We start from the raw sequence: 15,925 nt of genomic DNA on the forward strand, positions 1-15,925 counted from the left end.
GGCAGCTGGCTGCCCCTCCCCATAGGAACCGGAGGGGGGGACATGCCACTGCTTCCAGGAACCACACGGAGCGGGACAAGCCCCCGACATTGTTCCCCAGCTGGAGCACCGGAGCAGGGCAAGCCCGGGACTCCAGTCCCTGGTGGGAGCTCAAGGGACGCATCAAAACATCTGGAGGGCTGGATGTGGCCCCCAGGCTGTAGTTTGCCCACCTCTGGTTTATTCTGACAGTTCCCCTTTTCTATTTAACAACTGTGATAAGAGTCATATTAATGGTTCTGCTTCCTCCTCTCCTCTTACGTTTTAATGTATAAAGCTACTGAAATGCATGAATACCTTCATGTTTCAGTCAGATGGTCTTAGTATAGCAGATCTAAGCCTACAAAAAAGACAAGTGGTTGGGATTTCCAAAACTATTTGGCACCTAATTTACACTTTTAATGACTGAAACAGACCATTTATGTATCCATGGCACATTAAAAAGGGGTAGTAGACACGGTCTTAATTTCTAGATATGTAAGGTCAGCTCTGCACAAATGTTACACATTGTGGGTGTGGCCAGTAGGGCAAGGAGATCAGTTGGCATTGGCTGGGACCTACAAAGCTACTTCTGTGCCTTTCCTGCCCTATTAAGAGATGGTATAAAGTTGTAGGTATACAATACAGGCACATATCGCAGATAGGCACACCGATGCTCAGTATTTCTGAAAATTTCAGCCAGCTCTGTTCAGAGTCATGCCAACAACACTTCCATGGCAGCCAGGCATAAGTTGCTAAAATTTGCATTACAAAATAATGTTGCTCACCCTCTTCCCACCCAGCATGGAGAAGAGCCAGTGTAATGCTTGAGGATCACCAGTTGGTCATATAATGTCCTGACCTTGGCGCTTTAAGTTAATATATTGTGCAGTTAGATTTGAAGAACTGGACCACACCTACATTCTGTGATACTTCGTATTGCTGTACTATAGTTTGTCTTAGTTAGTGATATAGGGACCCTGCCAAGGCAGCATTAGATCAATGGCTCCAGAGCTCCCACTAAAAGGTTGGCAGACATACGGACCTTAGTGTAGTAACGGAGGTTTTAGCTCCTGTTGTAACAAACCCTGGTTTACTTAGTAACACAGTGAATCCTACATCTGAGGAGAGAGGTGTTGAGGTGCTTGTCTATTTGCTTGATAATCCGATCTAAGTGTTCAGTGGAAATACTCTACTGCAGGGAAAGGTGGATAAGCCAGACATGTAAAGAGGATCCTGTTAGCTTAGGCTGAAACGTGCATACTGTTGAAGTCTCTGCATTAAATTCATCCATCAAACTTCGCTGGAAACTCTTACCCCAGTGGTAAATGTGGCCCTAGGAGCTCAATGACTATAATGTATTGTGACTTCTGTAGGGTAACATTTTAATGTATTTAATTGCTGTGAATGAAGCTGGAGTTAACTCCACCTTTAGTTTAGTTTGGTTAGTGGGGAAAGGGTCTATTCCATTGTTAACGTAGCTATCTTGTTCTGTGTCCTTATCTCAGAAGTTACCTTCCGGACGCCCATATTTTTCATAGGAAGAAATGTTACTGTTTTGGGTTTTCTTTTTTGTTAATAAAGTAAATCATAGCAGCAAGCTCTGTACTCTGAAAGTTCATGTTTTTTTTATTTATTTACAGACCCGATCTGTTCAAAAGGATATTCAAGAATAAGGGGAACAATATGTGAAGGTATTTACTGTTACTTTCAAACATAAATCATGTTTTGAATGCTGGTGTTGAAATGCTGGTGTTTAGGTTTAATGTTATTTGCTATGAAAGATCAGAGCTAAATTCATCCCTGATGTTACTCTATTGGCCTCATTAGATTTACACCTGGGGTTAATATGGTCTCACTGGGTGATATATGACAATGATGTAGACTGATGCTACTCACTCAAAATGCACATCTTTGCAAATACAAACTAGAGTGGTCTATGGAGATGGGTTCTGTCTTTTCTAAAATTGTTACTAATTGTGGAGTAAAATACTGAGTCAAAATAAAATGCATCCTGTGTCCATAATAACAATTACAGAAGTGTAGCATTATGATATAACAATAGGATTTTGTCATTAAAACACTCCATAAGCATACACAAATAAAATAGATCTATAAAAAGTAATTTAAAATCAAATTTAAATAATTTATTTTTCTTTTTTTAATAATTTCTAGCTTTAGATTTCATTCATTCTCTTGTTATATAAGAAATCTGTCTCAGGCCAGGGTAAAACATTAATTCAAGAAAAAGTTGGTTTTTAAAACTTTTTTTTTTTTGCAGTGTGTGAGATCATCACATATTGTGCAGTGAAAATGTAAAGCCTCAACGCCCTTTTCCCTCCTTATTGTGGATTAATTTGAACCCCAGCCAAAGGACTGTACTGTATATTTCCCTGCTATGCACAAGCTCAGAGAGTCTCAAATTGTAGCAGGTCATCATGACTGACACAATCTGACATGACACTGCAGTTAAAATATTTTAAAAACAAATTATTCCCATATGTGGCTTCTAGAAAGAAGCACTTTTTTGACAAATGAACAAACTAAACACAAGCAAAAAATCAAATAAGTAGAACACCCCCACATGTATCCTGCACTTTCCAAGTGGTGACTGAATACCTTGGCACTTCTATACCCCAGACCCACTGTATAGAACTTCTCTGACCTCAGCAATACTTTCTGGAGTGTGTAAGTGAAAGAAGAGGAGGGGAGTGGGAAGTGGCCCCACCTATCTCTATTCACGAGGAAACAGAACATTTTCAACACTGCTGGGATGGAAAATTTATTAATCCAGATGTGAACACCGTTCTTTCAGCATTTCTTTTACCAGCACTTTAGTTTACAACTGTTACGTGCTTTAATCTTTAAAATTCCAGTGGGCCAAAATAGCCCAAACTTTCTCACACTAGTTAGCCAGGTTCCTAATGTATTAAAGTAGCATTTGGCTTCCACCAACATAAAGACTGTTCAAATCAGAGGATGCAGGGAAAATATTTGCCAAGGAAATGTATTTTGGTGGGGGGGAATGGTAAATGTGGCTTCCCAAGGTGATATTTGCTCCTCCCCACACACAGTTTGTGTAAAATGAGTTTTGTGCAGGGAAATAAATTGAGATGTGTGGGATGGAATTAACAACATGCCTCCAACCCACAGACAAACTCAGAAGTTGAAAGTGCCCACACGTCATCTGCCACTTTGGGCAATGAAGTCTGTTCCATTTGTTTCACATAATCATGGATCCAGTGGTCTTACTTCCCAACCATCACGGAGCTGTCACTCACCCTTCTGGAGTGTGCAAGAAATGCAAAGGTCCCCTAGTGGCGTCTCTGGCCACACTGCTCTCTCCCACCAGCTCAAGAGTCTTGAGTAGGCTGTTTCCCTACTATGAATTTCACCCTGTAAGCCAAATAAATCCAGTATTGCCAATCCCAAAAATTAACACCGCGAAAATAATGTGATTCACCCAAACATCAGGAGATTTTTTTAAAAGAAAGATGATGTGTTATGGGTCTGTCTTTTGATTTGTTGAATTCACTCTGCCCTCCCCCAACATGTGTGGCAGGTTAGTGTTGTCACTGTTCCCAAATGTATTAAGGTGATTTTGGCCCCCTGCTGCAGGAGCTCTCACCTCCATGTCTGCCTGACCCCTTGCTCACAGGAGGGGAAGAGATAATAGAACCCCCTGTGCTGCTGGTCTCTTTCTGCTTCCTCCTTCCCTCTCTTCAGTGAGAATGGTGTTGGCTGCCTGATGGGATAGGCGGAAAGCTCTGTCTGGAGCAGCTCCATGAGGAGTTCTTTCCCAGGAGGAGGTAATGGAGAAGGCAGCCAGTCAGTGGAGTTGTACCTCAGAAACTGATATTCATAAGTGTTCTGGAGCCCTGTCAAAGCCAGCCTCGCTCCAGCATAGGCCAGACTCACCTCACTCATGAAGATATTGAGAGTTGACAATGCTACAAATCTGAGCGCCCAATTTCCTGGCTTCACTCTCTAACTGCACAATGCGACTACAGCTTGTAAGAGCCTTTCCATTCTAACCTCCTGTGTTTGCTCCCTCCGAATTTGTTTAAATTTCTGATGCTTCATCTCAGCCTCTAATTTAATTTCCAAGACAATTTTCAACAAAAACTATCAAGCTGTTTTTGTGTGAAATATGATATGTTACACAGAAGGAGGAGTGGAAGGACGTTACACGCCATTTATTTATCTTCAGGCCATCCTAGTTCAGCAGGCTGAATTATGCTTTCCACTTCTTCATACAAAATAGTACAGCATTTACCTCTTAAAAAATACAGTTCAGATGCTTGTACACAATCAAGTTAAATTCCATGCTCACCAGGGATAGGTTCAGGAACTTAAATTAATGTTTCAAGTGGTTGAAAAAGCTATTGTGCCAGTTTTTTAAAAGTATGTAGGTGCCTAAAGATGCAGATAGGTGTCTAGCGGGATTTGCAAAAGTTCCTAAATATTTGCATAATTTTGTTTTGATGGGAGTTAGACACCTAAACACTTCTGAAAATTCCACTAGGTGACTGACTGCATCTTTAGGCACCTGAATATTTCTAAAAATCTGTCTCATAATGAACATGCAGTAGGACAGCTTTTTTCAGTGACCTCATTTTGTTTTATTTATGAACCTGATTTCAATAGACATATCAAAGGTGCAATTGACAACACTTTTTAAATATTTTTTAATCAGTGGCACGGGGCTATAATCAATTAGTTCAGGCTGATTTGCATAGGAAAGCCCAAGAGTGTGGAATTTTGCTAGACTTTGCAGATTGATACATAGTCAGTCCTAAAATGGGAGTGTTAAAATGTTATATTTTTCTAATTGGGTATGTTTGTTGCATTGATTTTCATTTTTATAATTTTGTCTGGAAATAGATGTAAATGAATGCGAAGTGTTTCCCGGGGTTTGTCCGAATGGTCAGTGCGTCAATACCTTGGGTTCCTTTGTTTGCCAGTGTGCCAGTGGAATGATTTTAGATGCCTCTGGACGGACATGTCTTGGTAGGTATCAAACTATTTTACAGGGTTTTTTTCATGTTTGGGGAGGAGGGAACCCATGAGATCAGTAATGGTGTACAGAGCCATTCAACTCTAGGTTGCCAGTTGGAACTTGAACTTGGTGGCGTAGTTAGTTACCAGAACTCATCTGATGGAGGGTCAGAAACTTATGTGGTCCATTTCCCATAGGGCAGGTGTCAATGTTGTCACACTCCCAGCAAATTTGGCCATGTTTGGCAACCTTTACTGGTTGGCCTCAGCAAGAAGTCAAGGATAGAATGGATGTGGAGACTAGTCCCATTCATCCCCGGAGGTGGTCCCTCCAAGCCAGGGCTGAGGTGCACATGAGTTTGAGAAAGCTTGTACTGCATCTCCCCATTCTACATCTCTTTGTGGGGAAAGTCCAGAAGAATACTTTCGTTTCACGTGCTCACTATAGACTTCATCCGCAGTGTATTCACCTCTTTTTAACAGCAAATCTTCAAGTTTTGTTGGACAAAGACAGGTTATGGCAGAACTGGAATGCTTGAGGCCCCTCTCTTCCCTGATCCAAAACTGACCTCAAATGCTAAGGCCCATTTCCTGGAAAGTTTTAGGCCTATTAAATCTGGAAATGTTAATTCCAGAGCTTAGTGCCAGTAATTCCAGTGAAAAGAGCTGTATTTCTGGCATCCTCCTGATCTGAGGAAATGGAGCAAGCCCTACTGAGAAAAGAATCTTCTCCCAGAATCCTGTGTTTTATGCTTTCCCTTCAGCCCCCCAGTAAGGCAGACTTTTTGTCAAATACACATAAATTCAAACACTCATGCTCATTAAACACACAGATGTGGATGCGCACACGTAATTTTTCATCATCTCACTATTTAATTACCCAACAGACATTCGCTTGGAGACTTGCTACTTGAAGCATGAAGATGAAGAATGTACATTACCGATAGCAGGCCGGCACCGAATGGATAGTTGCTGCTGTTCTGTTGGTGCAGCATGGGGCCCTGAATGCGAGGAATGTCCTGTGAAGGCAACTCCTGAATTTGAAACTCTTTGTCCAAGAGGACCTGGATTTGCTAGTAGAGGAGAGATTATAAATGGAAAGCCATTCTTTAAAGGTATGTAAGGGGGATTCAATTCATTTGTAAAGCCATTGGGGGCTACATCTAGATGGCATTCCTTAGTTTTTACTTTTTTCTTACTCAGGTTAAATTCCTATGGACTTGAAGTCTGCAGGAGTTCGGGCTTGTTTAAGGATGGAATGATTACTGAGTAAGGACATTTGGCCAGATTTTCAAAGGTATTTAGGCACCCTAAGATGCAGATAGGCACCTAGTGGGATTTTTAAAAGTGCCTAAGCAGCTAACTCCCATAGATTTCATTGGGAGCTGGGCCCTTAACCTACTGTAGACACATTTAAAAGTTCTACCAGGTGCCTGTCTGCATCTTTAGGCATCTAAATACCTTTGAAAATCTGGCTCCAGCCCCTTATAAATTGAAACAAAAGGAGTTTGGAATTGTTATAGAACCACTGCTTACTGCGCCTGATACATATGCTTAAATTGCCTTGGAAATCAATCTCGACACTTAGAAAATCCTTGCACAGCTGTTGAAAGAGGAGGGAGAAATATACCATGTTCTGTAAAGATAGCTTCAACCATGCAAAAGTGAAGCTATGCTAGAGTCTGAGTCATGGAGTTTGTTGGCCAAATTGTTATATTCTAATGGTAGAAACAGCAAATGAAGACTTCATTCAGTTAGGTCATATTGTGACTCTCTGGGGTAAATTTCCAGCATTGGTGGGAGTGGGATAGTGCCATCTTGGCACCTCATTCTGAAAACTTCTTCCCTTGGTTACCAGTTAGATTAAGCAACATGGTATCAAAAGTGAAAGTGCATGTGTTAGGAAAAGGCATTTAAAGAAACTAATTAACCTAAAACCTATATGCTTTAATATTTGAAAGGAAGGGAAAACACAGATGAGAATGACAATTGGTGGTGGTTGTTTCGGGATCAGTTTTATAAACAGTTACCAGGCTAGTAATTATCCATAAAGAAGTGTAACATGCTTTTGTTTAGGGTAATTATATTTTCTCCGGTTTCAAGAGTAGCAGCCATGTTAATCTGTATCTGCAAAAAGGAGTACTTCTGGCACCTTAGAGACTAACAAATTTATTTGAGCATAAGCTTTCGTGGGCTACAGCCCACTTCATCAGATGCAACATCCGCTGAAGTGGGATGTAGCCCATGAAAGCTTATGCTCAAATAAATTTGTTAGTCTCTAAAGTGCCAGAAGCACTCCTATATTTTCTCTGACTCATGGAAGTCTGATTTCTGAAAAAAATAAGGGGATGGGGTAGTTCTTTTGGCAGTTCTCTTTGGCCGCCATGGGCATGATCCAGTGCCCTCTGACGCTAATAAAAGTCTTTCCATTGACTTTAGTGAGCCCTGGATCAAACTCTGTTAGATAAAGGAGGAAAATTAGCCATTAGTGACAAAAGAAACTGGGGGTCAGCTTCATGTGTGTTAGTGCTTTGCATTGCTATGTCGGTGATTCTCAGTGTGAATTCTTGTTGCGGTCTCCAGGCTGTGAAAGAGGTGCGAGTGTGATAGATGTGATACACTGAACTCTGAAGGTAGTGAGTCCTTTGTACTGCTTACATGATGGCCCCTTATTGCATGTTTAGGGGGTATGCAGACCTAGTTCTTGCTGTCATATGCATGGAAAGTGGTTTATAGTAACTTAGAAATGTGGTCTGTTAAGAAGATGTGAAGTCAAGACTTTAGATCACCGGTTGTCTTAGTGCCAGAGCCTGCCTCCCAGCAGCCCTGTATTTTATGGTGCAGGATCATAGAAGGAAAGGAGCTGAGAGGTATATGGAGCTTGAATAGCTTTGCATTGAGAAGGCCTCTGTTAGAACCTAGTTACATAGCAAATGCTGCTAATGTTACTGTTACTTCAGAACTGGTTCACAGAGTTCCACTCTCCCTAGTAACTCAATGTATGAAGTCCCTTCACTCTACCTCCTACTGACAGCCTCATCTGTGAAGGTCTTTGTGTTCATCTGTAAAAAGGGAATGAACTACACAGGATCAAATTTTCAAAAGATCCTCACTCAAATCATTCTCTACATTAGTTACTGTGTGTTGCAAATACATTCTGTTTCACATAAATTCTTCTTGTTCCCATATCTCCAAATGAAATTTGAACAGGCTGTACCTCATTTTCCCTGTCTGTGAAATAGGAATAATGATACATTCCTAGTTTTGTAAAGCACTTTTGAGATCTATGGATGAAAAGGGCTATTATAATTGCTTACATGTTGTCATTATTTGAATGTAGTGGTTAGCATGCACAAAACTGTAGTTGCAGCTTTTGAGAAGCTGGTCATTGCTGGATTTAGAATTTTACTAACCTGAATCTCTTTCAGTGAAGTTTTACTAAATTGGATGCTTACTAAAAATAACCAAACCTTTCTTTGTCTCATTTTTAGATATCAATGAATGCAAAATGATCCCAAGTCTTTGTACCCATGGAAAATGCAGAAACACTATTGGCAGTTTTAAGTGTAAATGTGACAGCGGATTTGCACTTGATTCTGAAGAAAGAAATTGTACAGGTAAAAGTCTTACCTGGTAGCTTTCAGAACATTGTCTTGAAAACACAGATATTGAATTATATTTTAACATGCATTTAAAATTATTTGTATTTCAGATATTGATGAATGTCGCATATCTCCTGATCTCTGTGGCCAAGGCATCTGTGTCAATACCCCAGGGGACTTCGAATGTAAATGTTTTGAAGGCTATGAAAGTGGATTTATGATGATGAAAAACTGCATGGGTATGTTTTATGTCATATACCAAAGATGGGGTACAGAGTGTATATGCTGGGATTGGTTTTGCAAAGCCTTGTTAGTCAGATTTTGTTTTGGAAACTGAAACAGGACTGGTTTCCTAATCTGGTTTCCAGATCTAGCTTCCATATTACTGGGAAGGCAAATAGAAGGTTCTGTTTTTGTCCCATTTGCACAGTGGGTAAATCAGGCTGGTTTTGGATTTGCAGAATCTTATTAGTCAAATCCATCAGTTGGGTCTTGGTTCATTTTATCTGAATCACTAACATATTCAGGGGCTGGGTTTGGGGGAGAGTTAGGATAGAAGATCCTGGGCTTGGCCTGTCTCCACTCAAAGGATTGCCTTGCCCCACTTCCTCACTGGTTGAAACCCTTCCAGCTCTGCAGCAGAAGCTCCTTCTGAAGCCCTTTCCTGCTGTCTCAGTCTGAAGCTGACTGCTGGGTTCTCAGCCAGCAAAAGGAAGCTGGTGGACCTGGAGCACATGTCTGGGTGGGAAGGGAGCTCAGAGCAAATAGGCAAATAGAAAAATGAGGAAATTGTCCACACGGCAGGGAGAAACAGTTTTATTGATTCTCTGAGGGTGCGGGGGGAAGTACCTGGGTGTGTGTCTCCATGTGTGAAGGAGAAGGATCAGCTGCTGGAAGAGGTCAGAATACTATTTGCAGGAGAGGGAGCGATACATAGGGAGGATCTACATATATGCACTCTCAGAAGTCCAAGGATCAAACAAACACTTGTTTCCCAGTGTTGCTGTTTAGCACCAGCACTTTATTCTCTGTTGCATGCAAGGCCTTTTAGCACCTGCAGTGATGTGTGTTCCTTTCTTTTTACAGACATTGATGAGTGTCAGCGAAATCCTCTTTTGTGCCGAGGTGGTGTTTGCATAAACACAGAAGGAAGCTTTCAATGTGACTGTCCTCCAGGTCATCAACTGGCTCCAAATATCTCCGCATGTATAGGTATGATGGTGCGGGCAAAATGTCCACCGTATATGGGTCATTTCTATATTTGCATTGCCTGACTCTAACTCTGCATGCATTTGTGGCATTTACTCAAACGTTGTTGCAATGCAGAGACTTAAAATGTGTTCCCTTTTTCTTTTGAAATAGACATCAATGAGTGTGACCTAAGCCACAACCTGTGCAGAAATGGACATTGTGTCAACCTGATTGGAAGGTATCAGTGTGCCTGCAATCCTGGATATCAGTCCACTCCCGACAAATTATTTTGTATTGGTAAGAGCAGCTGTAATTATTAATGAGCATAGACTACCAATTAACACTTGCCACTTCACTAACAAGAGTCGATGTAAAGAATTGTTTCTATCTAATAAAATATAACTACAGATTCACTAATCTCAGGCACAGTGGCAAGGCAGTGTGAAGTAACCTGAACATGCACATCCCTTTCTTTGAGATCGAGGAAGTTACATTACTGTATCAAATTTGACCCTTGTGCCCGCATTTTCTTTGCTATTTGCCCATCAGTATTTACACAGCATATTTATTTATTGGATCATTTTGTTCTGTAAATTAACCAGTAGATATAAAAAAACATTTTTTTGAAAGTGGCATAAAATATTGTAACTAAGGACACTTAAATGCATTGTGATATCCCTCAGATCTATATTTTATTTCAGGTTGGCTTTTCTGAGGTTGCTGTGCATTGGTAGAGTAGAATAGTGTGTGTGGCTCAGTGGCATTTATCCTTAAACTAATCTTTTAAATATCTCTATTGTATAAATTTCCACTGTCAGTTTCCTTAACAGTCATAAATTCAGAAAGGGCTTCTAAGCGCATACCAGACACTGTGTACAAAAAATATGAATGCACTTGTTGTGTTTTGAAAAATTCTGATGTACATGCCAAAACAGTGGCTCTGGTCCTGCCTGAATAAGGTGTGTGCAGTCAGGGACTTTGGCCCAATCCTGTATACCCTTACACAAGCATTTCTGTTGACTTCAGGCGGTTCAGGAACTACAGTAATGGGGACTATCTAGGCACCTAGAGAGAGACAGAAGTGCAGGATCATATGCACATGCATTCAGTTAATTGGACATCTCATTCCCTGATGGGCTATGTATATGTCCACATGTGCATCCAAGGACCTGCACCTGCAAATGCGGGCGTGTAAAAAGTGAGCAGAAATTGTGTGTGCAAATGTGGATATTGGATTGAACCCCCTTTTTAAATTGGCCCAGAATGTATCCCTGAAATATGATTAACAAAAAAGTTATTTGTGTGTGTGTGTGTGTGTTTAACTTTCATTTCTTTCCTTCTAGATATTGATGAATGCAACATAATGAATGGCGGTTGTGACACCTTCTGTACAAACTCAGAGGGCAGCTATGAATGTAGCTGTAAACCAGGCTTTGCACTAATGCCAGACCACAGATCTTGCACTGGTAAAGTAGCTTTGTGAGCATTTGTACTGAAAACTCTTTATTTTGTATTGAAAAATGAGATGTAGTTTTAAGAGTACAGATTGAAATCATTTATACTGAGTTATCTTCATTAATTCTTACAGTTCTCCATGCACACTACCTAAAACTCTGAATTGAACATGTTATGATTAATGTATTTTATTTGGACAAATATTACATAAAGTAAAAATAAATAATGTAGCTAGATGTTATGCATGGCAGAATTTGGTTCTCTCCTTGGGGGAAAGAGTACAACTTCCAGCTCACTAGCTCTCAGGGAAATACCTTTTTTCAACAAAAAAAATACATATTTCTAGCTGTCCATTCTACAGCTTCTGTAGCTGTATTATTTCAAAGCCTATTGCTATTACAGGAGAGATCAGTGTCCATTGTGAGTCTGGGAGCAAAAACTATTTTATCTTCTGCAGGGCCACACATAGGCTTTTGGGGGCCAGGGGCAAAAGCTGAAACTGAGGGGTCCCCGACCCAGGGTGCAAAAACACTGAGATGAGACCCATGGGGAGAGGGGTGTTGGAGAGCAAGCCTGCCCCACATTCACCCCACAGTGGCAGCTCCTGTCCCATGGACTTGAGCCCGGCTTCTTGCTCTGGGTGTTACAACCTAGCGCACGCGGGTGTAGCCCTTCTTGGGTTTGGCCCATTCACTCCTCTGTCATAAAGGAGGGATGGCCAGGTCAAACCTGTGTGGTGTTGTGACCCTGTGCACCAGGTTACAATGCCACTCAGTTTGGGGATCATTTCAGACGCTGGCACTGAGGCAGACCGTCACTTCCCCTCCATCTGGGTGGCCCTGCTTTTGTGTAGTAGGTGAATTTTCTCCTCCACTGCAAAGTATTACCTTATGTATTGGACTTTTAGAGTCTAATCCAAAGCCCATCAAGTCAATGAAGAGTCGCCCACTCATTTCAACAGGCTTGGGATCAAACCCCTGGGTCCACAGTCATAAGCAATAAGGTTTTCAACACGAGATGAACAATTATGAGCCTGTTATAGTCACCCGAGATATGTATGTACAGTAATGCTTAGTTTGGTGAGAGACTAGAGTCTCTTACTCCTGTTCTGTGGCTGAGTAGTGAGTATGTCCCCTCTTAGCCAAATATGACTGTTCTATGTTACTTCAAAACTGAATCTCTTTCAGACGGTCTAAAACCTCATTGGTATCAATCTTTCTAGGCAATTTTCTTGCATTCTCAATAGTGATCTTTAGAAAATTTTGTGAGCAACTTAACTGCTCAGTGTCATTGGGAGCCAAGTCCTGGTCCTGTGCACAAGCTGGGAATGTGAATTGTGCCCAGAGGGTTCCACATGGGTTAGGGAGCAGAGTATTCTACCAGCCCCTCCTCCAGCTTTGTGCTGCCCAAACACTGTACCACCCACTTCTGATCCACAAGAACAGGGTCGCGTGTTGTCAGCTGGAAGTGAGTACTTGCAGACCATCAGCCATCCTCCCTTCCTGGCTCTGTTCCACCCAAAATTTCCTTCACAGTAAAAAGCAACATCAAAAATCTAATGTACAGTAACTCCTCACTTACCGTCCTCCGGCTTAAAATTGTTTTGAAGTTATGTCACTGCTCCATTGGGAACATACTCATTTAAAGTTGTGCAGTGCTCCCTTATAACATCGTTTGGCGGACTTGTACAATGCTCCCTTGTAAAGTTCCTCTTCTCTGTCTCCTCCCCTTCCCTTCCTCCCTCCCAACGCTTGCCCCGCCACCAAACAACTGTTTGGTGGTGCTTAGGACTTTCTGAGAGGGAGCGAGCGAGCGAGGAAGTTGCCTGACCCCCTCACCCCCCCGGAAGGCAGGGCCATCCGGAACACAGGGGCTTTAGGGGCTGCAGGGCCCTGAGCTATGGGGGCCCTGGGGCCCTGGCCTGTAGCTCTAAAGCCCCTTTCGGAATGCAGCCCTGCGAGCACAGGCCAGAGGATTCAGGAGGAGCAGGGGCAGCCGCGCAGCCAGTGGCTGGAGAAAACCAGATTGTCATTTACATTAAGACCACTGAATACCATCCTTACAGCAGTGTAAAGGAGTTTTAAAGTGGGTTGAAAGGCAGAACTCAGCTAGAAAAATGAAAACATGATGGACACTGAGACCTGGTACCCCAAATATTTAGATTAGAAGTAGATTTCCCGTGTGAGCAGAAATGGGTCACGTTTCTAGTGAAGGTAACATTGCATCCAAAACTTGCCAAAAAATCACATTTTTGAGCACATTTTCAATGCAAAAATAGAACCATGTAATCGAAAGTGTGCAGAAAGTGAAATCAGAATCCTAGTGCCAGCAGGACTTTGTGTGTGTGAAAGAGCAAGAGACGGGTGGGGAAGGTGGGTCTAAGCCACCTTTTGGCTTTCCTGATCTTGGCTCAGCTGGGGACCAGACTGGCCTCCAGCATAACTTAGAGCAGCCCTGAAGGACTATGAAGCTGCACTGGCTGGGAATCACCAGAGAGCATTTGCCTCTGGTTCTGCCCCTCTTCCTCCCCAGCTCACCCAGAAACGTCCCCTACATGGCAGTAGAAAGATGAGACATGCCCTAGTAAGAGGGCCTTAATAATGCTTGTTAAACTGAACCCATTGTCCATGCAAACAAAAGCAAAAAGAAAACCCCAGACTTGGATTTGAAAACCCTTAACACTATAAATCTAACAACTCATCACATTCCAGTGTCAAAAGGAAATGATTGATCAACCTTTATTGGAGGGACAGGGATGGGCTCTTAGCATCTTCAATCAAAAGTTAACTGTACTACAGACGTGTCCACAGGCGGATCTAGTCAAATCTGACAAAGGGCCTAAAAAATTTGATTGCAAGTCTTTGCATATTTATACCCTGCCAGTGCTATTAGGGTTGCCAACTTTCTAAGTGCACAAAACCGAACACCCATGCCCCCCCATTCCCCAAGGCCCACCCTCACTCACTTGCTCATTTTCACTGGGATGAGACGGGTTGAGGTGTGGGGGGGAGGGCTCGGGCTGGGGGTGTGGGCTCCAGGGTGGGGCTGGGTGAGTGGCTTGGGGTGCGGGTGAGGGGTTGGGATCTGGGGTGGGTCCAGGAATGAGGGGTTTGGGGTGCAGGAGGGGGTTCTGGGCTGTGGGATGAGGCTAAGGGGCTCTGAGCTGGGGCAGGAGATTGGGGTGCGGGGGGAAGGCTCCATCTGGGGGTGTGGGCTCTGGTGTGGGGCCAGGGATGAAAGGTTTGGGGTGCAGGAGGGGGCTCAGGGCTGGGGCAGGGGGTTGGGGTGCAGAGTTGAGGTGCGGACTGTGGAAGGGGCCTCAGGGCTGGGGCAGGGGTTGGGGTATGGGAGGTGGTGCAGTCTGCAGACAGTGCTTACCTTAGGTGGCTCCCAGAAACAGCCAGGATGTCCCTGTGCCCTTGCTTGCAAGTTCCGCCCCCACAGCTCCTATTGGCCGTGGTTCCCAGCCAATGGGAGCTGTGGAGCCAGTGCTCAGGGTGGGGACAGCCCACAGAGCATCCCTGGCCACCCCTGTGCCTCTGAGCAGGAGAGACGTGCCAGCACTTCTGGGAGCCAAGTGGAGCCAGGGCAGGCAGGGAGCTGTGGTGCTGACCGGAGTCACCAGGGTCCCTTTTTAATTGTGCGTTCTGGTTAAAAACCGGATGCCTGCCACCCTAAGTGCGTGCAAGCTAGGACTTTGTTCAGAAGCTAGCTGTTCACAACTACCCACCATCATAGTGTCTTGTTCCAAAGTCTTGGATGCAAAAGACAACATTTCCACCTTTGAAACTTGAAATTTCAAAGGCTCTAGTCTTGCAGTTTCTCAATATTTGGTTAGTGAAGCAAAAGAAATAAGAGATACATGAAAATGGAGTTAGAAAGTTAGTGCCTGATACTGCAAGGCCTTACTTACGTGAATAGTTGAGCCGAGTGAATGAGGGAATGAGTAAAGATTTGTGGAATCATGCACACAATCACTCCAGGGTTTCTTTTCATTCTTTCTCTTTCGGTCTCCCTGCCACTCTGCAGTAAGGCATGAACAGGCAGTACATTTCTGGATTATTACCGCTTTGGGAAGCACCAGGCAGAAGACTGACTTCAACCACAAGTGAAGTGCAGTAATTCTTTGGAAATGTATTGCTTGTGGTTTCTTATTAGTAAAGTGCAATAGAAATTATAACAAGCCATAATTCTGTGAAGAGCTGAGCATCCTCCACTCCCACTGAAGTCGATGGGTGTTGTGGATCTGCAGTACCTTTTTTAGGCCCTGATCTAGCAAAGCACTTAAGCGCATGCTTAGCTTTAAATACACAGGTAGTCCCATTGATTTCCATGAGAGCACTTACAAGTTTAACATTAAGCATATTTTAAGTGTCTTGCTGGGTGAGGGCCTTAGACCCTAAACTAGTTTAAAATACCTAACAAAAACAAAACCTAGGTCACTGCATCTAGTGGGATTTATTCATACAGAAATTACATAACTGATAGTCAAAAGTCCGCTTTTTATCTGTGCTCTTAAAGCCGCGAAATAGCATTTCAAGTGTGTGGCTGTAGTAGATGCAGCTCCTCTGAAGAACTTGGCACTCTCTCTTTGAACCACTGTTGAACTTGATTTTAGAAGTCATTTCCATCAACAACATGAATTGGCTCCCCAAAAGGAG

General features: G+C 42.8%; 1 protein-coding gene across 3 annotated transcripts in view; it reads left to right on the forward strand.

Moving 5' to 3' along the window:
• Positions 1-15,925, forward strand: part of FBN1 (fibrillin 1) — a 225,790-nt gene that overhangs the window by 130,877 nt on the left and 78,988 nt on the right. For all 3 annotated transcript variants that reach the window (XM_030578050.1, XM_030578049.1, XM_030578046.1), the window contains exons 23-30: positions 1,662-1,712; positions 4,903-5,028; positions 5,904-6,131; positions 8,508-8,633; positions 8,729-8,857; positions 9,705-9,830; positions 9,981-10,106; positions 11,153-11,275. In XM_030578050.1, the coding sequence (XP_030433910.1) occupies positions 1,662-1,712; positions 4,903-5,028; positions 5,904-6,131; positions 8,508-8,633; positions 8,729-8,857; positions 9,705-9,830; positions 9,981-10,106; positions 11,153-11,275 (1,035 nt within the window). The remainder of the gene's footprint in view (positions 1-1,661; positions 1,713-4,902; positions 5,029-5,903; positions 6,132-8,507; positions 8,634-8,728; positions 8,858-9,704; positions 9,831-9,980; positions 10,107-11,152; positions 11,276-15,925) is intronic.

Source organism: Gopherus evgoodei, chromosome 10, assembly GCF_007399415.2.
Source record: "Gopherus evgoodei ecotype Sinaloan lineage chromosome 10, rGopEvg1_v1.p, whole genome shotgun sequence".
In the NCBI taxonomy this organism is placed as follows: domain Eukaryota; kingdom Metazoa; phylum Chordata; order Testudines; family Testudinidae; genus Gopherus; species Gopherus evgoodei.